The 22,227-nt window shown below is 36.1% G+C and overlaps 1 protein-coding gene across 5 annotated transcripts in view; it reads right to left on the bottom strand.

The window, feature by feature from the left end:
• Window positions 1-22,227, bottom strand: part of SMARCAD1 (SNF2 related chromatin remodeling ATPase with DExD box 1) — a 76,697-nt gene that overhangs the window by 49,817 nt on the left and 4,653 nt on the right. For all 5 annotated transcript variants that reach the window (XM_006733526.2, XM_031028406.2, XM_006733527.3 and 2 more), the window contains exons 3-5: window positions 11,491-11,668; window positions 4,233-4,404; window positions 816-882 (exon numbers count right to left, since the gene is read on the bottom strand). In XM_006733526.2, coding sequence (XP_006733589.1) covers window positions 816-882; window positions 4,233-4,404; window positions 11,491-11,668 — 417 coding nt within the window. The remainder of the gene's footprint in view (window positions 1-815; window positions 883-4,232; window positions 4,405-11,490; window positions 11,669-22,227) is intronic.

Genomic DNA, 22,227 nt, shown 5'->3' on the forward strand with positions numbered 1-22,227 from the left:
GATAATTCATCAAGTGATTTTTTAAAAAATGCAAACCAATACTATTATTGCATTTCCTAGTTAAATGTGTGTGCATGTGTTGTGTCATAGTAGGTACAAGCATAAGAAAAGTTGAAAATGATACAAAGCAAACTTAAGAGTGGTTAATGGAGTGTGGGTTTGCTTTCATTCCTTAAATGCTTTTTTGGTAGTGGGATTTAGGTTATTTTTACTTGTTTGGTATATACAAGTTAGGAAAAAAAAAACCAAGACAGTATTTGCTGGAAAAAAAAAAAATGGAGGTGCTTTTATATTGCAAGCTCCTTCAAATGCATTTATTTTTGTATCCCAAGCCTGGAACATAGCATAAATATTTACTAAATGAAGGAATGCTGATTACCAGCTAGGACTTTCCACAAGACATTATGTTCCTACTGACTCAGATTTGTAGACCTGTAAATAAAACCACAATGCAATTAGAAAGGACACTTAAGAAAGAAAATACACCTTCCAAAACTTCCCTGTTACGAGATTTGATCTGTAGAAAACAAGCAAAATTACCAATGAAAACCTGCCCCCTCCCTAGGGGAAAAAAAAAAAAATCAACCTAGAAAATTTGGTTCCCAAATAGCTGTATGACCTCAGGTAAGTTACTTAACCTTCTTAAGCTTCAGTTTCTTCATTTAAAAAAAAACTGAAGCTATTAACAACTTATAACGTTCCTGTAAGAATTCATGAAGGTGCTTGGTAAATTGGAGAGCAACTATCAAAAATGTGAAGGTATTTATTATTATAAAACTAATAAACTGACATGGCTAGAACTAAGTCAGGCCTACCTGCATCACCAAACATCAGCAAGGCGGCAGCAATTGCTCCATCCATAGTGCTTGTTGATTCAATCAACTAACAGAATGAGAAAAGATTGTTTTAAAAATAACACTTTAACAATTATTTCACAAAAGTCTGTACAACATAAGCACACCTTAAAATGTTATTGGACTTACTCATCATCCCTATGTAGTGAAATATATATTCAAGGTATTCTTATTTTAATTTTTTAATTGCAAAGTTCTGCATTAAAGCCTTAAAAACTCCCTACTTATGTGCTTATGTGTCCAGGCAGTAAGAGAGACAGACAGATGGAGAGAGAGGGAGGAGCAACACTGGTAGACATTTGTATTATTCTTTTTTTATTTATGAAAAAATAAACCACAATTCTGCAATGATTTTTTTAAATCTAGTATTTCTTAAGATGAGTGGGACCAAAAGGTCTTTTTGATTTTTCCTCTATTTCTGAATTGGCCTGAATTTATTCAAGAACATATTCATATACTATTTATATAACTAATAATCTCAATATATAATTTTTTGTACTGATCTATAACATTTTGCATTTCAAAAGAAACTAAACATCCCATATTTTTTCCTTGCTGTAGTAAGAGTGCTCTCTTCTATTAGTTTTCCTAATCTTGGATACTTTATTATCCTGTAAGCCCCTCTTCATTTTCAAAATAGTCAAAGCGTATTCTTATCAAGTCTAGGACTAAATTTATATTTTACAACTTCTTGAATTCTTTTATAAGAGCCTTTGTTAAGAGCCTTTGCACAGTACTTTATAAATGTCACCTTTAAATCTCTTGAAATGATAGGGATCAGTTGAAATGCAGAGTACTTCAAGAGTACTCTGCTTTGGAGTGAGTGATACACTGAATTCCCTAAATTTCAAATACTAATTAATGAAACATGCATACAAATTCTGTTTATCAATCCTATTTTCCCACTGTAATTATAAAATTAGAGCTAAATATTCTTACAGAAGAAAAATACCCTTCAACTACGTGAACAATTAGCAATCAGGCTAAAGTATTTTTAAACTGAGATTTATTCCTTTGAATATTTAATACTCCATCATGTTTATTCTGTTGGAAGCTATTTCCAACACTGTAAGCAGCCCCTGTAGCTACTAGTCGCTACATTTATTGTCTTCTTAGTCTAGGAAAAATATCACACCCAGAGGAAAATAACACTGCTAGCAGGGTGCAGACTCAAGATACCACTGAAGTTTCATTTAGCTAACAGTAAGAATGTATCAAAATGATTTGGGGTGAAAAAAAGATTCACGTTAAAAATAACAGAGAATAGGGGCGCCTGGGTGGCTCAGATGGGGAGCCTGCTTCTCCCTCTGACCCTCTCCCCTCTCATGCTGTTTCTCTCTCGCTCGCTCTCTAAAAAATAAATAAAATCTTTAAAAAAAAAAAAAAACAGAGAATAAAAATAATTTATTCTACGGAGTTTAAACTAGCACGCCCAGGACGACCTTCAGTTCAGACATGTTGTTTGGCCTGAAAAGTACTTCTTTCTTTAAATTAGTTACCATAGGGGCACCTGGGTGCTCAGTCAGTTAAGTGTCTGCCTTCCGCTCAGGTCATGATCCCAGGGTCCTAAATTGAGCCCTTCTGTCCAGCTCCCTCCTCAGCGGGGTGTCTGCTTCTCCCTCTGCCCCTCCCCCCGCTTGTGTTCTCTCAAATAAATAAAATCTTAAAAAAAATTAGTTACCATAAAAAGTTAACAAAGTACTGATACAACATGGATGAACCTGACACCCTTTTGCCAAGTGAACGAAGCCAGTTCACAAGCCAGATCATCAAAGATCACATATTATTTAATCCCATGTATATAAAATGTGAAGAATAGACAAATCTATAAAGACAGAGCTTAGTGGTTGCCTAGAGCAAGAGGAAGGAAATGCAGAAGGACTGTTAATGAATACAAAGTTTCCTTCTGGGGATGCCTGGGCAGCTCAGTCAGTTAAGTGTCTGCCTTTGGCTCAGGTCATGATCCCAGAGTTCTGGGATCCAGTCCCACACCTGGCTCCTTGCTCAGCAGGGAGCCTGCTTCTCCCTCTGCCTGCCACTTCCCCTGCTAGTGTGCGTACTCTCTCTCTCTGACAATAAATAAAATCTTTAAAAAAAAAAGTTTCTTTTGGAAAGATTAAAATGTTCTAAAATTAGATTATGGTGATAATTGCACAACTTTGTAAATATATTAAAAACCACTAAATTATACACTTCAAGTAGTTAAAGGAAGCTACTGAATAGGTCAATAGTAAATAACAGCCTTTTCACTTTATTTGGAAACTCTGAAACCTAATAAAAATGGGCTACCATTGGGGCACCTGGGTGGCTCAGTCGTTAAGCGTCTGCCTTCAGCTCAGGTCATGATCCCAGAGTCCTGGGATCGGGCCCTGCATCGGGCTCCCTGCTCTGCGGGAGGCCTGCTTCTCCCTCTCCCACTCCCCCTGCTTGTGTTCCCTCTCTTGCTGTGTCTCTCTCTGTCAAATAAATAAATAAAATCTTAAAAAAAAAAAAAATGGGCTACCATTGATACCACATGGCCATCTCCTGTGGGTACTAGAGAGCAGCTGCCCATTTCAGAAAGAGCATATACTCTATGATACGCCAGTGTCCAGCACTTCCAAGTTACCTGCCTACCCCATACAGATACAGTACCTCCTAAGGTTCCGACTGGAAATGGTGGTAGTCACCACAGACAAAAAGGTGAAAAACATAAACGTGCAATTAAATGATCTTCCCAGGGTCATTCAACTAATAAGTGATAGAGCTAGAAATAACCTATTTACTAGTAATCTTCAGAGATTTATTCTCTACCTGAAATTTAATTCATCAATTTTTATGTGCTCTTATAAAGATACCTATTACAGTCCAAATACAGCCACTTATTTTGTTTCTATATAACTCAATCAGTGTTTCTCAGCAAGAGTGCTATTGACAGGATAATTCTTTTGTTATGCAGGACCATCCTCAGTACTGCAGGGCATTTAGTGTCCCTGGGCCTTTGAAATTAAATATCAATAGCAACCCTTTGTCATTATGAAGACCAAAAAAAAAAAAAAAAAAAGCCTCCTGACATTTGAGTTTCTAGTGTGAGACCAGTTAAGTCTCTATTTTAGAACTATTTAAGCATACAAAAAAAATTTTCACAAGCTATGTGAGCTACTGAGGGAAATACTATATTTTATTATTTATAGGTGAATAGCCTTACCTATTTAAAAAGTTAAGACTCCCAACAAGTAAACCTCTGGCATTTACTTTTATTATTACGTAAAAGTTAATTACCTCAAAACATAAGGTATCTTTAGAAAAATGACTATCCACTAAATACAGTACTAGATACAAGGGAAATTTTAAACATCATTATAGCTACAATAACCAATTACTATAAAAGGGTATAACCTTAAGTAAATCACTGTCACTTCTTTGCGGGAAAAGTTCCTTCAGGGTCTGAAGTTTAGCATCTTTAAGGTCTTCCAATTCCGAAAGGTCTTCCAATTCCGAAATATCATCAGTATTTCTACCCGCCATGGTAGGAAGGCCCTGGGACTCTTCATCTTCAGATGGCTCAGAACTAAAAATATTTTCAGAGGAAAAAAACAATATTTTGATGTACTACTGTTATTTTATTAGAATCATATATATATGTAATACAGCAGTTCTTTCCAAAAAGAATGCAATCTCTGTCAAAGATTAAAACAACTTCTTTCATTTCAGTATGGTTATATATATAAATCTACATTCCCAGAATCAGCATACTTTGAAAATATCTCATATTATCTGGGCTGGGATGGAGAAGAACAATAAAATACCTGGCAATTATTTTAAGATACACACACGTACTGCATGCCCACTTTCTCTTTCCTATTCCCTCTTCACCTATACTCTATATATCAGATGAGCATTGTCAGGTTGCTCTTGAGAAATTATAAAGCCTACACTAATACAAAGATAAAAGGATTTTCATGGCCTACCTAGGTGATCAGAATCTAAGTGTTAAAATAAGAATGGTCCCATTGAGTACCAGAATCTCGGGTACCAGACAAGGAGCATTTATTCCATGTGAGGTTTTATTCTACAACTAACTTTAATATTACTCATTCCATCTCAATTTATATGTTAATCCTATATAAAAGACAGTTGAGGCCAAATTTTAATCATCTATCTCCCAAACAAAAATCTCATTTTGAAATTTTGGTTTTCTACCATGATAGCCATTCTGGAGATCAGAAAATAGAAGTATAACAAATGGATAGAAGTTATAAAGATCAGAGAAAGAAAAGTGGGAATTTAAGTTCGTTCTTAGTGTCAGAGAATGCAGATTATTGCTATACAGCTAATTCTATTTTGGGAAACATATCCAGAATCTGTATTTTAGTAACTTCACTGTATCTATTCATGTTAGTTCAGTTGAACGGTCAGGGTACTAGTTTTACCTGAGAATCCCGCAAAATACTTAAAAAAGCAGACAGATCCCCAAGGACGAGGAATATATATATTTTAACAGACTTCTAGATTGACTTCTTGAACCCTGCTTTAAGAAAATGCTCTAGAGTAATGAGGTAAAATAAATCGCTTCCTTTGTAGAAGGAATATCCTTCAATATTTGAAGGCAATTACATCCATCTCCCTTTCCATTACACCCAGGCCTCTCATTCTTCATATCCTCAACTCTGAATTCTCATTCTGCCTCACTCTGGATACATTTCCGATTTTGCGACCTAGTTCATTGAGAAAATGAAAGCATTCAGGTTGGAATCTTCTCACAACTTCTGCCCTAGAAAACCATTTTCAAAAGTTCTTACTCTGCTAGCTATCACCTTAACCTAATGATCAGATTCACGACCATGTGCCTCTTGCTGTAGTAATTATACTGACTACCAATCTTACCATGCCTTGTATTAACTGTCAGTTCGCAGGAAATACAAGTGAGAGAGGAATAAATTCAATACCATCATAAGGAGACAATCATAAAAAACTATTTTCTCGAAGAAAAGATTTCACTTCTTCAGTAGTTAAAATCCTTAAAAAAGAGGAGGGGAGAGGACTCTTTAAGATCAAAAGAAAGTCAGGAGTTTCAACATGTGAATGCAGTGGATGCTTCTTGTTTGGATCCTGGTTTGAAAAAGCAGCTATAAAACACATGAATGTAGGGGCACGTGTCGGTGGCTTAGTGGGCTACACATCAAATTCTTGTTTCAGCTCAGGTCATAATCTCAGGGTTGTGGGTCAAGCCCCACGTCAGGCTCCACACTCAGGGCCAAGTCTGCTTGTCCCTCTCCCTCTGCTCCTCCCCTCACTTGTGTTCATTCTCTCTCAAATAAATATTTATTAAAAAAAAAAACATGAATTAGATGATATTAGAGAACTGTTCATTGACTGGTATTGGGCTTTGGGGAGGAGAAAGACCTATCACAAAGTATCACCAAGAAATGTTGGAATGTCCATAATTTACTTTAAAATACTCGAGGCCAATAATAATAATAATAATAGATGAAACAATGAAACAAACAAGGAAAAATATTAACAAATGTTAAGTCTAGGTGGTAGGTACATGGATGTTCATTGTCTATTACTTTATTTTCTTGTATGCCTAAGATTTAAAAATAAAAGAAAAAATCTACAAAAACAAGAGTTCATTACTTTGTGTTCTTTTATCTCGTCTCAGATAAAGTTCTTCCCTTCTACTACTGAATGTAAAGTCCCTTCTCAGTGCTAAGGGATTCCAGCCCTTTCTACTTCCTACAGGACCCTGCTTCAACTATTTACTATCTTCTCTCCCCAGTCTCCTCTCCCTCCCTGAGCTCTTCCTCCCAAGCCTACAATGAGCTCAAGACATCATTAACCAACTAATTCAATGTGCCAGGAACTCTAGGAACTGTGGACACAAGCAGTGAAATAAGCAAATTCTCCTCTCCTTCACAAATTTTATAAAACCAATTATCCACTTGCTCATTTCCTGTAGTTTTCCTCTCAATGTTTTATTACCTTTTGCCCCACCCATTTCAGTGAAGTTGTTCTTACCAAGGCAATAATATCCTCTAAAATGTCAAATGTAATAAAAACCTTTCACTGGTTATCTACTCCTCTGTAGTCTCATACACTGTTGACGTATCTCTGAAAATCTGGCCCCACACCCACCGTCAGCCCATGGGTTTTGCAACATTAGTACTTGATTTTCCTTTACCTCTCCACCTGTCCTTAATCTCTAAAGAAGGCTTTTCTTCCTTTGTTCACATTTGTGAATTGTTGGTGTTTCCTAGGATTCTATCCTCAGCTTCTTCTCGTCTATTAATAATTCTTAGGAGATTGCATCAACTGCCAGTTTCTATTACTGACACCAGTGCTTATCAAAAGGGGGATGATTTTGCCCCAAGAGAACACCTGGCAATAGCTGGAGACAATTTTGCTTGTTTGACTAGGGAGGTGCAACTAGCATCTAGTGAGTAGAGATCAGAGATTCTGCAAAACATCCTGCAACGCACAGGAAAGAAGCCCTCAAAGAATTATGTGGCCCAAACTGTCAACATCAAGGTTAAGAAATGATGATAACCAAAATGGCCCACTCATGGGTATTGATTATAATCATGGAATATTCACATAATGCAGTACTATGGAATATGAAAAAAAATACAGCTTTCTATAAACTAATATGATTTCTAGGATATATACCTAAGTGAATAAAACAAAGCTCAAATGAGTATGTATATATGTATGCGTTTATGTAGTGTGCTATCTTTTGTGTAAGAAACAAGAAAAAAGAGGGTCGCCTGGGTGGCTCAGTCGGTTAAGTGTCCAACTCTCCAACTCTTGATTTCGGCTCAGGTCATGATCTCAGGGTCATGAGATCGAGCCCCGAGCCAGGCTCTGCACTGAGCATGGAGCCTGCTAAGACTCTCTTTCTCTGTCTACCTCTGTCCCTCCTCTGCCCCACATGGATGTGCACTCTTCCTCTCTCTCTCTCTTAAAAAAAAAAAAGGAAGGAAGGAAGGAGAAAAAAGATACATGGAAGAAAAAGTATGATGAAAAACTAAACTGGTTAGTTCTGAGGTGGATGACAGTGGGTATTACAAGAAAAAGGAAGAGAGATAATACTTTTCTGAGCACATTCTATGCAGAGTTTTGATTTCTAAAGCCTTAATATTTTAAATATTCAAAAGTAAAATTTAAAAGAGGGATAAGGAAAAAACCTTAAAAGGAATACAAACAGAAATTAATGAACCGAACTATATTTCAAATCAATAACAGAGAAAACGTTAAGTAATCTCAATACTTTGACCACATACCTTCAATCTAAAGACAAAACAAACCTATAAACAAAATTTAACTCTACTTAGTAGGCTTAATGGTCAAATGGTATGATTACAGCAATTCTGAAACTATTTTACGTATACTGGATGACTGAGCAAGTTAAGAAATAAATTGATATTGCAAGAAGCCAGAGTTCTCAATGTCAGAAAAGGAAATATAGAAGGAGAGCCAAGGAAAAGCCTTGTAGTGGTAGATTAGAATTAAAGGTTATCATTAAAAACTCATAATTTAAACACACACAAAAAAAAACAAGACACACACATTCCCCTCATATTTCCTAGTTCGTATAGCTGAAAAGGGCAATGACATAACCCCTGCCTCACCTGATAGCAAAGAAAGAACACTCCTAGTCCCCAGATTTCCAAATACCATCCTCTATTAAAAGGAACCAGTTCCAAAAAAAAAAAAAAAGAAAAGAAAAGAAAGAAATATAAAAGGAACCAGTGTTTCTTGGAGAAATGGCGAATTCTAAATTCAGGCCTAGGGTAGGGATAGTGTTAGTCTGTACCATCTTTTGCCAGAAGGGAAAGGCTCATAAAATAACAGGAACCTCTCAAAACCAGAGCCTGCCTAGAAGGGCCCTCAACTGCCAAAATTTAGCAGTTTGAGCACCAAAATGAATAATGACAGTAAGTGAATTACAACCCACTGAACAAATAAATATCTATGATTCCATTTTGATACTTACTCATACTATATAAATACTATATAAATAAATGAATGGGGAAAAACAGAAAACCCTTCTTTATATTAGAATACCAAATAATTAAAATATAAGATCTGAAATGCTAGTTAAAATACCACCAATTCACAACCCACATTTAAGTAATGATTCAGGTAAGAATCATCAACAGGTACTAAAACTACAGAGTAAAAGTCTGCTAAGGAATAAGGTCAAAGTATCTGCCAATAGATTAATCACTACAAAGGGGAAAATAGTAACTCTTTAGGAGAAAGCTGGCAGGTTTCTGAGTAATCCAAGTTCACTTCACCAATAGAGAGACAAATTGCTATCAGTGTGCCTTGTAACATGACACACTGAGGACACAAAATCATTTATGTAGCATTCCTACCACTTAATCTAAATTTAATCATGAAGAAAATCAGCTAAGTACAAATTGAGAAGCCTCCTTAAAAAATGGCCTCTTAACCTTCAAAGGCCAATGACATGAGAAACAAAAAAAAAGCTGAGAAACTGTTTCAGAGAAAATGAGACTAAAGACACAGGATACTGTTTAAAAAAAAATCCAACATGATACTGAGGAAAAAATAACTATAAAGTACTTACTTAAAATACGGTCCAAGGACTGACTGCTAGTTCTTAAGCTCACACTGTTATCCATCGATAACAAGATAAGGAATTTACACCAGGGGGTAAAACTACATTACTAAGCATATAACTTAGTCGAGCCGATTTTTCCTTATACTTTCCTGGCGAAGAAACTGGTACACTGACTTGCATTCTACAGCACAATCCTTATTTACAAACCAGTACTTTTGAACGTGGGATTAACTGGTAATATTTAAATATGTACTATAGACACCTGTACTGTGCCAATGTTAATTGGTATTTCTGAATTTGACTGCTTCCTTTGTAATGTAAGAGAAAGACCTTGTTCTTAGCAGGTAAATGTGAATCTAACACACTTAACCATGCAGGATCTTCACTATTTTTTATTTCAGAGTGAATTTCAGGAGAAAGGCATGTTCATTATGGCTTATTTACAAAAAGTTCATTTTAAGAGGAAATTATCATCAGCAGACAGTCTCGATCTCTTGGCTCCTTCTTACAGCATTTTCTTAGCTTAGCTTCTGAGCACACAACCCTTTGACTTTTACCTCAACAACTATTCCTTCTCAGAACCTCCACAGATTTCTCATCTCCCTGTTCCTAAAATCCCAAGTTTCGCTGGCCTGAGTCCTTCAACCAGGAGATCTCTTTTCCAGCTATACTAGTATTTCTTAGTGATTTCATCTTATCATATAACTTTAAATATCAAATCTATATTCTGACAATTCCTAAATTTAGATGTTAACCAGACCTCCCCCCAAAAACTCAAATGTCACAAATCCAATTGCCTACTTGACATCTCCCGCCTAGATGTCTAAGAGTCTTCCCAATCACAGCATGTTTAAGACTGAACTGCCAAACTTTCCTTCAAAAGGAAGCCTACCACACCCAAAACAGTCTTCCTTATCTCAGTTAATGGTAATTCCATCCTTCCAGTTGCTCAGGCCAATCTTAGGGTCATCCTTCACTCCCTTCTCTCCCACCCAAAATCCAACAATAAAACCTCTCTGCTCTACCTTCAAAGTATATACAGAATCTAACCCCTTCTAATCATCCCCACAAGTAGTAGCCTTGTCTAAGTGTCCATCATTTCTGGCCTGGGTTATTACAATAGTATACATGCTTCTAGTACTGCTCCCCTATAGTCTCAAATACCTTTTAAACATGTGAATGAAATAATTTATCCCTCTGCTCAATACACTCCATTCATTAGCTTTCTATCTCATTCACAGTAAAAGCCAAACAGCCTAAGGGTTTAAGATAATTAAATCCCTCTTCTAACCTGCTGCTTACCTTGTGACCTTAGGTCTTTCTCTCTGATTCATCTGCCCCCTACTTTCCTTAGAAACATCAGGTATAATACCACTTCAGGGTCATTAAACAAGTTATTTCCAATGACCAGAATACTCCACTCCTGCCCCCCCACCCTCATATCCATATGGTTCACACTTTTTTAACCCCTTCAGATCTCTACCCAAGCATCATCTTCTCAATAAAGCTTTTTTCCAACTGTGCCCTTTAGAAACCATACCTCCTACCCCTGGCCCTGAACTCCCATTATTTTCCTTCCGTTTTGGTCATAATATTTATTATTTCGCATACTACATTGTTTGTTTGTTTATTGTCTTTCTACCTGACTATAATACAAGCTCCGTGCTACTCCACAGAATGTACCCAAAAAATGTTAAAACAATTTGACTCTGGGATTCAAGAATAGACCATAAAGAAATTATAGATGATCAAAGGTACATGTTAAAATAATTTCCCTATTTATGGAGGATTAAAAAAACTAAATTATCTGCTCTCACTATAAACTTTTTATTGAAAATCAGTGTTATCCAGAAACATGCACACGCGCGCGCGTGCACGCACACACACACACACACAATACCTCTCTACAGTTCTAAGTTAGGGAAAAATAACCAAGATGCAATAGAGAAAAGGCAAAAAAGAAAGAAAAAAGAGAAGTCACCAAACTATTTTTCAAATTAAATAACTTTTTCTTGAAAAACTTCTTACGTAGGCAAATATAATGAATGAATCTATTAAGCTGCTTACACTATAATTACTGTGTCTTTGTTGAATTTTTTCTCTTGAACTGTACTGGAGCAATTTGGGGAAACGATATCTTCACTATCAGAAGACAAATCAATATACTGTATTCCTCTTTGATTCTTGAAATATGAGATACTAGCTTTTCTTTCATTTTCTGCAGTTTCTGGAACACTAGAATCTTCTGCAAAAGAAAAAAAAAAGGAGAAAGGCATTTTGAGCAACTTGAAAATAAATGTTTTTTGATAATTATAATCATGTGCTAAAAATCTCTAATTTGTTCACTGTTTCCATCCTAAAACCAAAAATTCCCACCAGTTTTTAAAGAAAATATTAACAGTCAAACCAGGGCTGATGTTAAATGATTTTCCATTTCACAGGTTAATTTACTTGCAAGACCCTAGTGGGAATTGCAAAAGAGGAGTTTGTGTGTTATAGTGTCATCTTCTTCTCTCTGTGCTTTTATTTCCTAGTACCCAGTTCTGGCCTAAATGAACATGGACACTACAGCCCAAAAGACTTGTACTCCAATCCTGTCTCTTAGCCAAGTTATGTAATCACCCCAAACCTCAGTGTCCTCACCTGTAAAATAGAGATGCTAATAATCACAGGGCTCATGTGAACATAAAATCAAAAGATATATATTAGGCATTTAGTTCAGTCATTGGCACATAGCCCGTATTCAATACACATTACCTCTTAAGCAAATGTTGGTGTTATGGGCTGAATTAGGGCCCCTCCAAAATTCTTAAGTTTCAACCCCCAGTAACCTCAGAATGTAACATATTTAGAGGTAGGGTCTTCAAAAAGGAGACTGAGTTAAAATGAGGCTGCTTCGGTGGAGGCCCTCATCCAGTTAAGACTGATGTCATAAAGGGGCACCTGGGTGGCTCAGACGTTGAGCTGCCTTCGGCTCGGGTCATGATCCCAGGGTCCTGGGATCGAGCCCCACATCGGGCTCCCCACTCCGCAGGAAGCCTGCTTCTCCCTCTCCCACTCCCCCTGCTTGTGTTCCCTCTCTCGCTGTATCTATCTCTGTCAAATGAATGAATAAAATCTTAAAAAAAAAAAAAAAAAAAGACTGATGTCATAAGAAGAGAGAGAGAGAGAGACAAAAGATGTATGCATGAAGGGAAGGTCATGTGAGGACACAGTGAGAAGGTGGCCATCTGCAAGCCCTGGAGAAAGTCCTCAGAAGAAACAACCTGGGGCGCCTGGGTGGCTCAGTTGGTTAAGCGACTGCCTTCGGCTCAGGTCATGATCCTGGAGTCCCTGGATCGAGTCCTGCATCGGGCTCCCTGCTCAGCAGGGAGTCTGCTTCTCCCTCTGACCCTCCTCCCTCTCATGATCTCTCTATCTCATTCTCTCTCTCAAATAAATAAATAAAATCTTTAAAAAAAAAAAAAAGAAGAAACAACCTGGATCCTGGGTTTTTGGCCTCCAGCCATGTAACAAAATAAAGGTATGTTGTTTAAGCTACCTGGTATTATATTTTGTTATGGCAGTCCTCATAAGCTAAAAATTTTGGCTCATTCAAAACAGGTGAGTAAAATATTTTACCAAGGTCTCTTCTTTTGAATAGCGGAGTTCCAAAATTATTCTCCCTTCCCCAGAAAACCACCATTCTCCCTTACATATTTGAGAAGGAAAAGATCACATCTAAGAAATTCGTATTAAAGCAGTCAATGCCTTGGTCTAGTGAATGTATTTTAAAAAGCAACGACCAGATGAATCTTTAGTTCAAAGGAGTCAATGTAAAAAACGATCAACTGACAACTACTTTCTAAGTGAGAATCAAGTCCTCAAGTGATGCACAAACATTTTTAATCCTCACAATAATCCTGAGGGTACACATTATATCAACATTTTATAGATAAACTAGATTTAGAGAAATCAACTTGTCCAAAGTCATATAGGAGAAGTAACAAATCTGAAATCCATGCGTAAAGGTCTAAATCCTTATACTCTAAAACTCAGGCCGTCTCCAATACCTGTCACAAAATGATAGCAATCATTATAATGAAGCTCATGAGCTATATTTGTAAATAATATTAACCATGGCCTACATGACTACTATTCACCTGGAGGGCACTAAAACGATACATCTTTACTTCCTACAATGAAGTCCTATCAACACAACTGAAAAGCAAATCACATTTTTTCCAAAAGAACAATTTTATAAATGTTGAGTGAAGAACCTGGATAAAGAACTCTGCATTGGAACAAATCACAGCTATATTAACTGCCATAAACATGGCAACACTTACAAATTCTGATAGTTATGTGAATAACAAGATTACAGCCCAATTCCTATAAAATAAGTATAATGGTAATATGGATTCTGCTTTTACCAAGTGTACCTGATATATCACAAATCATATATAAAATTAAAAACTAGATGTTCACTGTATCAAAAATCTGACCTAAAGCTAATGCATATCAGCTAAACATGTTAACCAGTGTCCTGTTTTCTTATATTTTCGAAGGGCTAAGGCAAGATGATTTCAATTGTCTGTTTTCTTCAAAATCTCTTTATTCAAAATGAATAATAATCTTTTTAAAGCTAGCTACTTAAAAGCCTAAATGCCTGGAGGAGGGGAGTCCTAAAAAATCTGTTAATGAGTATTAGGAGAACTAGAGTTTCTTGAACTTGATTACATATTCATCTTTGATTTTCTCTCATTTTTTTCCTCTTCTAGATAATACAAAAATATACAGTGAAGACATGATTTTTAAAACTCATGCTTAATGTGCTTAGTTAACGAGACAAAAAAAATAAAGAAGTTTGGCTTACTCTCCATCATGTACTCAATTACTCAGAGCTTTTACTGGTAATGTAATATGTACCACAAAATATATACATTTTATATATATATATATATACTGTATACACACAATGCATTATTTTGTATTATATTATGTATTTTGTATTATATATATTATAATATATACTATACATATACCTACATATCTCTACCTAAAAATATACCTTAAACTTGTACACAGCTCTGAACCAAGTGACATCCCCATAGCCCAACTGGTAAGTGACTAACAGAGGAAGTAGTTTGATAATATGGAGGATAAGGGAAGGTTACAATACAATAGCATTTCTCAAACTAGAACCCTTTGCACTCATAAAAATTGAGGACCCTACAGTTTTTGCTTATGTGGCTTACGTTGGTTGTATCTATATTACCATATTAGAAAGTAGAAACTGAAAAACTTTATTAAACTGCTTACATAAAAACAAATATTTTTATGAAAACTATATCCCCTCATCCCATCCCTCTCCCCCCAATCTAGTGAGAAGAGTGGCACTCTTTTATATTTGTAAGAATCTTTGGTTCTAGCTGCTTCTGTAATTCATCTATTGTAATATAGTTTTTGTTTAGGTTTACAAAGAAAATCACGCTTCACACAGATATACAGTTAGGAAAGGAAGAGTTTTTTCATAACCTTTTTACAATACTATGGATATTCTTCTTCAATACTAAACCCAAATTTGACAGGTGGTAGGTTTTTTTTAAAGGTCAGTTGCAATGTGGAATCTGAAACCATATGAGTAAACTTTTGTGTTCTATTACATTTAAACCCACTGGTCTATCTTGCACTTTAATGGACCTTTAAACCATGCATTATTTTGTAACATTGTGCACACTGGTCATTTGGAAAATACTGGTTCACTTGCTGATTAATGCAGATCTTCCAAATGTTGACACATTTCATGACATTTTATCAAAAAATTAGATTTATTAATATCACCATTGATCCTGAAATATCAGAAGATTGTCAAACTCACAGTCCAAAATCCAAACTCTCCTTTGAAAACTGGAATTTTATCACTAGCAATAAATGCTGCTGGTTATTTCCTTGCTTTCACTGTCCTTTTTTGAGAAAATGTCTGCTAAATACGTAAGTCTGCTTAACTACAGTTTGTCAGTCATTCTTTTAAGTAAAAATGGTGTTTGGTGAAATAAATGACAAGTTCAAATCAGAACTGAAAGCAACTGTTCAAATGCTTTCCCTTGAGATAACCACTGTACACACTTCAGTATACAGCAAAGGCTGGTTCACATTTTGTTTCACAAAAGTATTAAAAAGACACCTACTGCTTAGTTGAGATTTACCAAAATCAACAATTTTTACTGTTTATCAAAAAACATTCTTAAGTGAAACTGACATTTAAAAAATTTTAAGAATACAATGACTACTACAACAGTTTGGAGTCTTGGCCTTGATTTGTGCTAAGGCACCAGCAGTTTTACTTACCACTGCTTTTGTACACATCAACATAGTAAAAAGGCAAGTAGTATCTTAGTATTATTATGAAAGTAGTTTGCCCTTAGGGATCCTAAAGGTTCGCATACCACACTTTGAAAACTGATGGGCCACAGTAAGAGCTTGTTTATCTAAAAACATCAACTTTCCAACACAGTCAATAATTTAGAATTAGAATAATACTTAATGCTTAGATTTGTCTGTTTGGACTATTTCTAGAAGTAAGCAAAAGAAAAAATAGCTAAAAGGCAATGAATGGCCAAAACAATGAAGTAATGGTTTCTGACCCAAGCCAAACAAGCACTTTTAAGCAGCAGCACGAGAGAGGAAACAGAAAAATACAAATGAAAGAATGGTGAAACCCTGAACCAATTATGAAGGCATCAGCTACTATTAAATTCTGACATTTGCTGACTGCTTTCTGTGCTTAAGGCACTGTACCAGGAGGTAGGGAATATATTAAAGAAAAAAGGTTCAATTTGCCCTAAAGAAACAAATAAGAGCTAAGTAGCCAGGTACACAAGTAACTGTTATGAAATATGATTTGTGCCATGAGAAAGGATTAAACAAAATGCTACAGGAACGTGAGGGAAAACAGCCTATCCTTTCGTACAAAGACCATAAAGAAGCCTATTATATTTTAGAGATAGAAGACGAATATTTTCTCATTACCAAAAGGTAATGGGAACCTACATCATTAGCATATGCAAGAAGACTCCAAGGTTCCAGGGAGTTTTTCCAAACTAAATTCCCCATTAATGGTATGCACAAGAGAAGACAATCTTATATCCCAAGTTTTTCCAGTATGCTTGTACCCGTTCTCATATCTAAGTCTACCACAAGACAAAAGAAGCATTTAAGTCTGACAATGGTTTCACCTTTCCAAAGGGTCAAAGATTAAGGGCCACTTAAAAACAAGCAAAAATCACTACAGGAGATTATGAGTTCACACTAAAGTAGTCCAAATTAATTTGATAACCCATAAATAAAAGTTATCTCCCAAAGAATGAAAATACATAAACCTTTATATCTGTCCTTAAGACTTACAAAACTGTGCCATTTCTGATCGTCTAGTTGTGTTGCTCTACATGGTTCAATTCTTTAACATGGCAACTAATTTTCAAGGCAATTCCTTTGAATACCAACTAAAACACATCATTGATTTATCGTTTTAAAAAGTAACCAAAATAATGGATAGTGAAATCTAAGCAGCCTTAATTTGAATGTCACAGTAGAAAGAGAAATACCATTAGCATCTTCTAAAATCAAACTATTTCTCTGATGAAAGCTCTAAAAAAGACAAAGAATACACTAATAAATACAAGACTGAAGAGTAGTTTCTGACATCACTCTAAGATGAAATGAGAAAGAAGAAACATCTCAGGCGTAAGTAAGCCAAAAGAAAAGATAAACGGGAAAAACGTAAAGAAAAACAAAGCCATGCTATTGTTACTGGACAAAGTAAAAGTGTTTGAGAGACACACTTTTTAGTAACAGAAATTAGATCTACAACAAAAATATAACCTGTATCTTAACTGCATACTAATAATGAAAGACATAAACACTGCAGGATACAGAAAGTAAAAAGTCAAGAGACAAACATGAGGCTTTAACTCTCTTCTCCAAGCTTTTTTTTTTTTTTTAGATTTTATTTATTTATTTGACAGAGAGAGACACAGTGAGAGCAGGAACACAAGCAGGGGGAGTGGGAGAGGGAGAAGCAGGCTTCCCGCGGAGCAGGGAGCCCGATGTGGGGCTCGATCCCAGGACCCCGGGATCATGACCTGAGCCAAAGGCAGACGCTTAATGAATGAGCCACCCAGGCGCCCCATATTTGTACACAAATTTCATAGCAGTAACAGTCACAATAACCAAAAGGTAGAAGATACCCAAGTATCCATCCACAGATGAATGGATAAACAAAATGTAGTATACACATACAATGCTTTTCAGCCTTAAAAAGGAAATTCTGATACAGGCTACAACATGAATGAACTTAAAAACTTTATGCAAAGGGAAATAAACCAGTCACAGAAAGACAAATCCTGTATAATTCCACTTTTATGATGTACCTAAAGTAGTCAAATTCAGAGAAAGAAAAGTACTATGGTGGTTACCACAGGCTGGGGATAGGAGGGAAGTGTTTAATGGGTAGAGTTTCATTTCTGCAAGATGAAAAAAGAGTTCTGAAGATTAACTGCACAATAATGTGAATGTACCTAACACTCCCGTGATTTGTATACTTAACAGTTAAGATGGTAAATTTTATGTTATGTATATTTTACAAATAAAAATAAAATTAACACAAATACGCTAGAATAAAATACAGATGAAAATATTTATGATGTGATACTAAGGAATGCCTGTCTGATAAGGACCTAAACCTTAGAAACCATCAAAGAAATGAACAAATTGACCACACGAAAATGTAAAATTTCTCTATGACAAACAATAAGGAATCAAAAGAATAAAAAACTTACAAATTATTTTTCAGAAAAAAAGAAAAAGGAACACAGAAAAAGTCCAGAAGGCTAATACATTTATGAAAACATACTTAACCTTAAAAGAATAAAAGTAAAGTTAAAATCTGTTAAAAGGATGGTCATTATAGCCTTCTTTTGATAGCAAAAAAAAAAAAAAAAGAAAAACCCAACTAACCAATGTCCATTAATAGAAAACTACATGAATTATATCTATATAAGACACTGTAATCATTTAAAAAATTGAGGTATAGCATAAATATTATATATAACATAAATAAAAACAAAAACCTGGAATATATACAGGCAGAAAAAAAATGTGAAAATAAACACCAAAACTAAAGGATTATAGAATATTCTTCATTATACAATATTGCATCTTTTATATATAACATTTTATTTTGAAGAAAACAATAGCTAAGCATGGAAAGTAAGAAGGTAGAGAAAACACAGAAGAAAGTATACACTTAAAATGTACTTAAGATTTTTACTTAAGTATGAGTACTCATTGTACTTTCTTCTGTTAAAATAATTCAGCACTGGGTGCCTGGGTGGCTCAGTTGGTGAAGCACCCACCTTCAGCTCAGGTCATGATCCCAGGGTCCTGGGATCAAGCCCCGTATTGGGCTCTCTGCTCAGCGGGAAGCCTGCTTCTCCCTTCCCACTCCCTCCTGCTTGTGTTCCCTCTCTCGCTGTCTCTCTGTCAAATAAATAAATAAAATCCCCCCCCCCAAAAAAATAATAATTCAGCACTTAGCCTTCTACCAAGTACTGCTTGTCAACTAACACTTGCAGACATGAAGAAATCAGAATAACTATCCAAAGACATAGTAAAGATTTGCATTTTGGCCACACACACCTAAAACAAACAAACAAAAAAAACCCTGAAGTATCACCCAATGGTTATAAAATCATGATGCTAAAATGATACATTCAGCTCCATTATTCAAAGGACATACCCGTTTTACTGCTTGCAGGGACTTCAGAGAACATCCAGGCAAAGGAAGTGAAGTCCAAAAATGCTGATGTCTTACACAAGATCATACAACCTGTATGATAGAGCAGTGCTCTCTGGAAAGCTTTTATTTTTGGGGGGGGAGGGAGGATCTTTTTGATTAACTGGAATAATTTTGAAATTTCTCTTATTAACAACTGTTACTTTCAACATGACCACCACACTGAAATGGCAATCATTTTAGGAGACTGAATCTACTTCACTAAGGAAAGAAATTAATCAAGCATTTACTAAAACTTTCCTCCATTCCAACCTCAAAATAATTGATTAACCCATTTATTTTTATCACTTTTTCTCCCCAGGTAAAATGTGTCTCTATTACTTTGCAACGTTAAACAGTCCAGCTGTGCACCTGTTCCTATGCCCTAGATGCCTGTCTTCAGATACCTCTCCTCCCTTCATCCTTTCCCTCTCCACTAGCTTCTTCCCCTAGGCCAACAAATATGCTCAATTTTCAACAATCCTGAAACATCTTCTTTTGACATTGCTGTACTGTCAAGCTGTTTCCCTCTTCTTCTTGAAAGACTAGTCTTCATTTCCTTAACTTTCTACTGAAACTGTCTACTAAAGGTCAACAATAACATTTAATTTCCAAGGAAAGTGATCTCTGATCAGTCCCCCATCCAATCTGACTTCTCTACAGTATTTGATACTGTTCACTATACACAAAACTGGAAATTGGTCTTTCTTTAGCTTTCAGAGTACTATCATTTTCTATGAATATTCAAGTAATCCTTTATTATCTTCAGTGGTTTGCCTTCATTTGTCCACCATTAAATGTTGATATTTTTTTACTATATGCCTTGCTTTGGGGGTATTTTTGGTTAACTGCCATAAATATGTCCCCTTGAAAGTTGGTTTCTCAGGTTCCAACCATCTTTGAGCTACAAACCTCTACTAGACCTCATTTCTGAAACAGGAGAACTGAACTCAACATGTTTAAGTATATTTCTCCCAAATGCACTGCCTAATTCAGTTGACAGTGCCCATCACCCAGTTGTCTAAGCAAGAAACATCTGAGTTATCTTTAAACCCTCTACATTTAACTATCACCAAATACCATCAAATACTGAAATATAAAACTTCCCTAAAATGCCTCCTCTATCCTACTAACATTTTCCTACACTTAGGCTTCAATTAATTCAACAGCTTCATCAATGGTCTTCCCATGCCGAAATGCTCTCTAGTGTGTACCAAAAAAAGTCCATCCTTCCTGGCATAGCATATAAAGTCCCCTCACAACCCAGCAGTTTACATTTCTATCTTTTCAGTTTCATCTATACCTGCCCTAAACCTCCTCTTCCACAGATAACCTCCCTTCCCACAGACGTATCACTCTTCTAAGCAATGAATATTTTCATTCTTGCTCACCAAATAAGCACTGATTCACTGATTCAGTCATCTCTCTGTGACTTTTCTTGATCCTCTCCAAGAATAATCATTTCTGAATTGGATTGTGATTCTATATTGCTTAATATTTTCCCAAGTTATTACACTGTACTATTTTAACTATATGTATTTATATGTCCCTTCCTCCTGGTGTTCCTTGAGATCAAGCTTTGCTTTTATTTTTACTCTTTATGCATAAAACATAATAAGCTCTCTCCTCTGTCACTCATCTGCCATTATTTTATTCCCTCGAAACCTGCTGTGCTCTCAAAAAGGTCAAAAGAAAAAAAGAATGTGTAAACAAGCAATAACCATTAATAACTGGACACCATGAGGGCAAAATAAACACGGGAAGGAGAGGTGCCCACAAGTTAAGCGTATGCCCCCATATCCAAAGGCTGGATGAAGGAAGACCATCCTCCATCAAAAACAGTTTCAAGTAACCATGACTGAAGAATGCCTGATGGCTATGGGACTGTTTCAAGATCATTAAGAGGAAGGATACTTTTAAAACTTTGTACAAAGTACTAGTATCGGGACGCCTGGGTGGCTCAGTTGGTTAAGCGACTGCCTTCGGCTCAGGTCATGATCCTGGAGTCCCGGGATCGAGTCCCGCATCGGGCTCCCTGCTCGGCAGGGAGTCTGCTTCTCCCTCTGACCCTCCTCCCTCTCATGCTCTCTGTATCTCATTCTCTCTGTCTCAAATAAATAAATAAAATCTTTAAAAAAAACAAAAAACAAAAAACAAAGTACTAGTATCGCCCACTTATCACTCAATACTCCTTCCTTCAACACATATTTACTAAGAGCTTACTATGTGCCAGTCACTGCTCTGAACAATGGTGAACAGGACAAAGTCTCTGCTCACATGGATCTTATATTCTAATAAGGGAGACACAAATATATAGAATCACGTTAGGTAAAAATAAATACTACATAGAAAAACAGATGAGTAAAACTGGGGGCGGGGGAGAAGAGTTGCTATTTCAAAGAGTATGATCAGGGGAAGGGCTTCTAAAGACAGTAAATATTTCACTAAGCCCACAGTCATATGCATATATCAGCAGGAAGGGTCTTGGAGGAAGAAAAGAGTAAGAAGGAAAGATGGCACTGTCCTTGGCATATTTAAGAAAAGGTGTGGCTGTGGCACAGTAACTGAAAGAGAGCGGTAGGAAATAAAATCTTAATTCATATTGGTAAAATTAAAAGGGTTAGCTAAAAGAGTCATGACAGGTAATTTTTACAATTTCCATTCTGTTCAGAGAACGACATGTATCATATGACCTCACTGATATGAGGAATTCTTAATCTCAGGAAACAAACTGAGGGTTGCTGGAGTGGGGGGTGGGGTGGGAGGGATGGGGTGGCTGGGTGATAGACACTGAGGAGGGTATGTGCTCTGGTAAGCGCTGTGAATTGTGCAAGACTGTTGAATCCCAGATCTGTACCTCTGAAACAAATAATGCAATATATGTTAAGAGAAAAAAAAAAGAAGGTAGCAGGAGGGGAAGAATGAAGGGGGGGAAATCAGAGGGGTAGACGAACCATGAGAGATGATGGACTCTGAAAAAAAAAACTGAG

The sequence above is a fragment of the Leptonychotes weddellii genome, chromosome 2 (genome assembly GCF_054177405.1).
Source record: "Leptonychotes weddellii isolate Sample4059 chromosome 2, ASM5417740v2, whole genome shotgun sequence".
In the NCBI taxonomy this organism is placed as follows: Eukaryota; Metazoa; Chordata; class Mammalia; order Carnivora; family Phocidae; genus Leptonychotes; species Leptonychotes weddellii.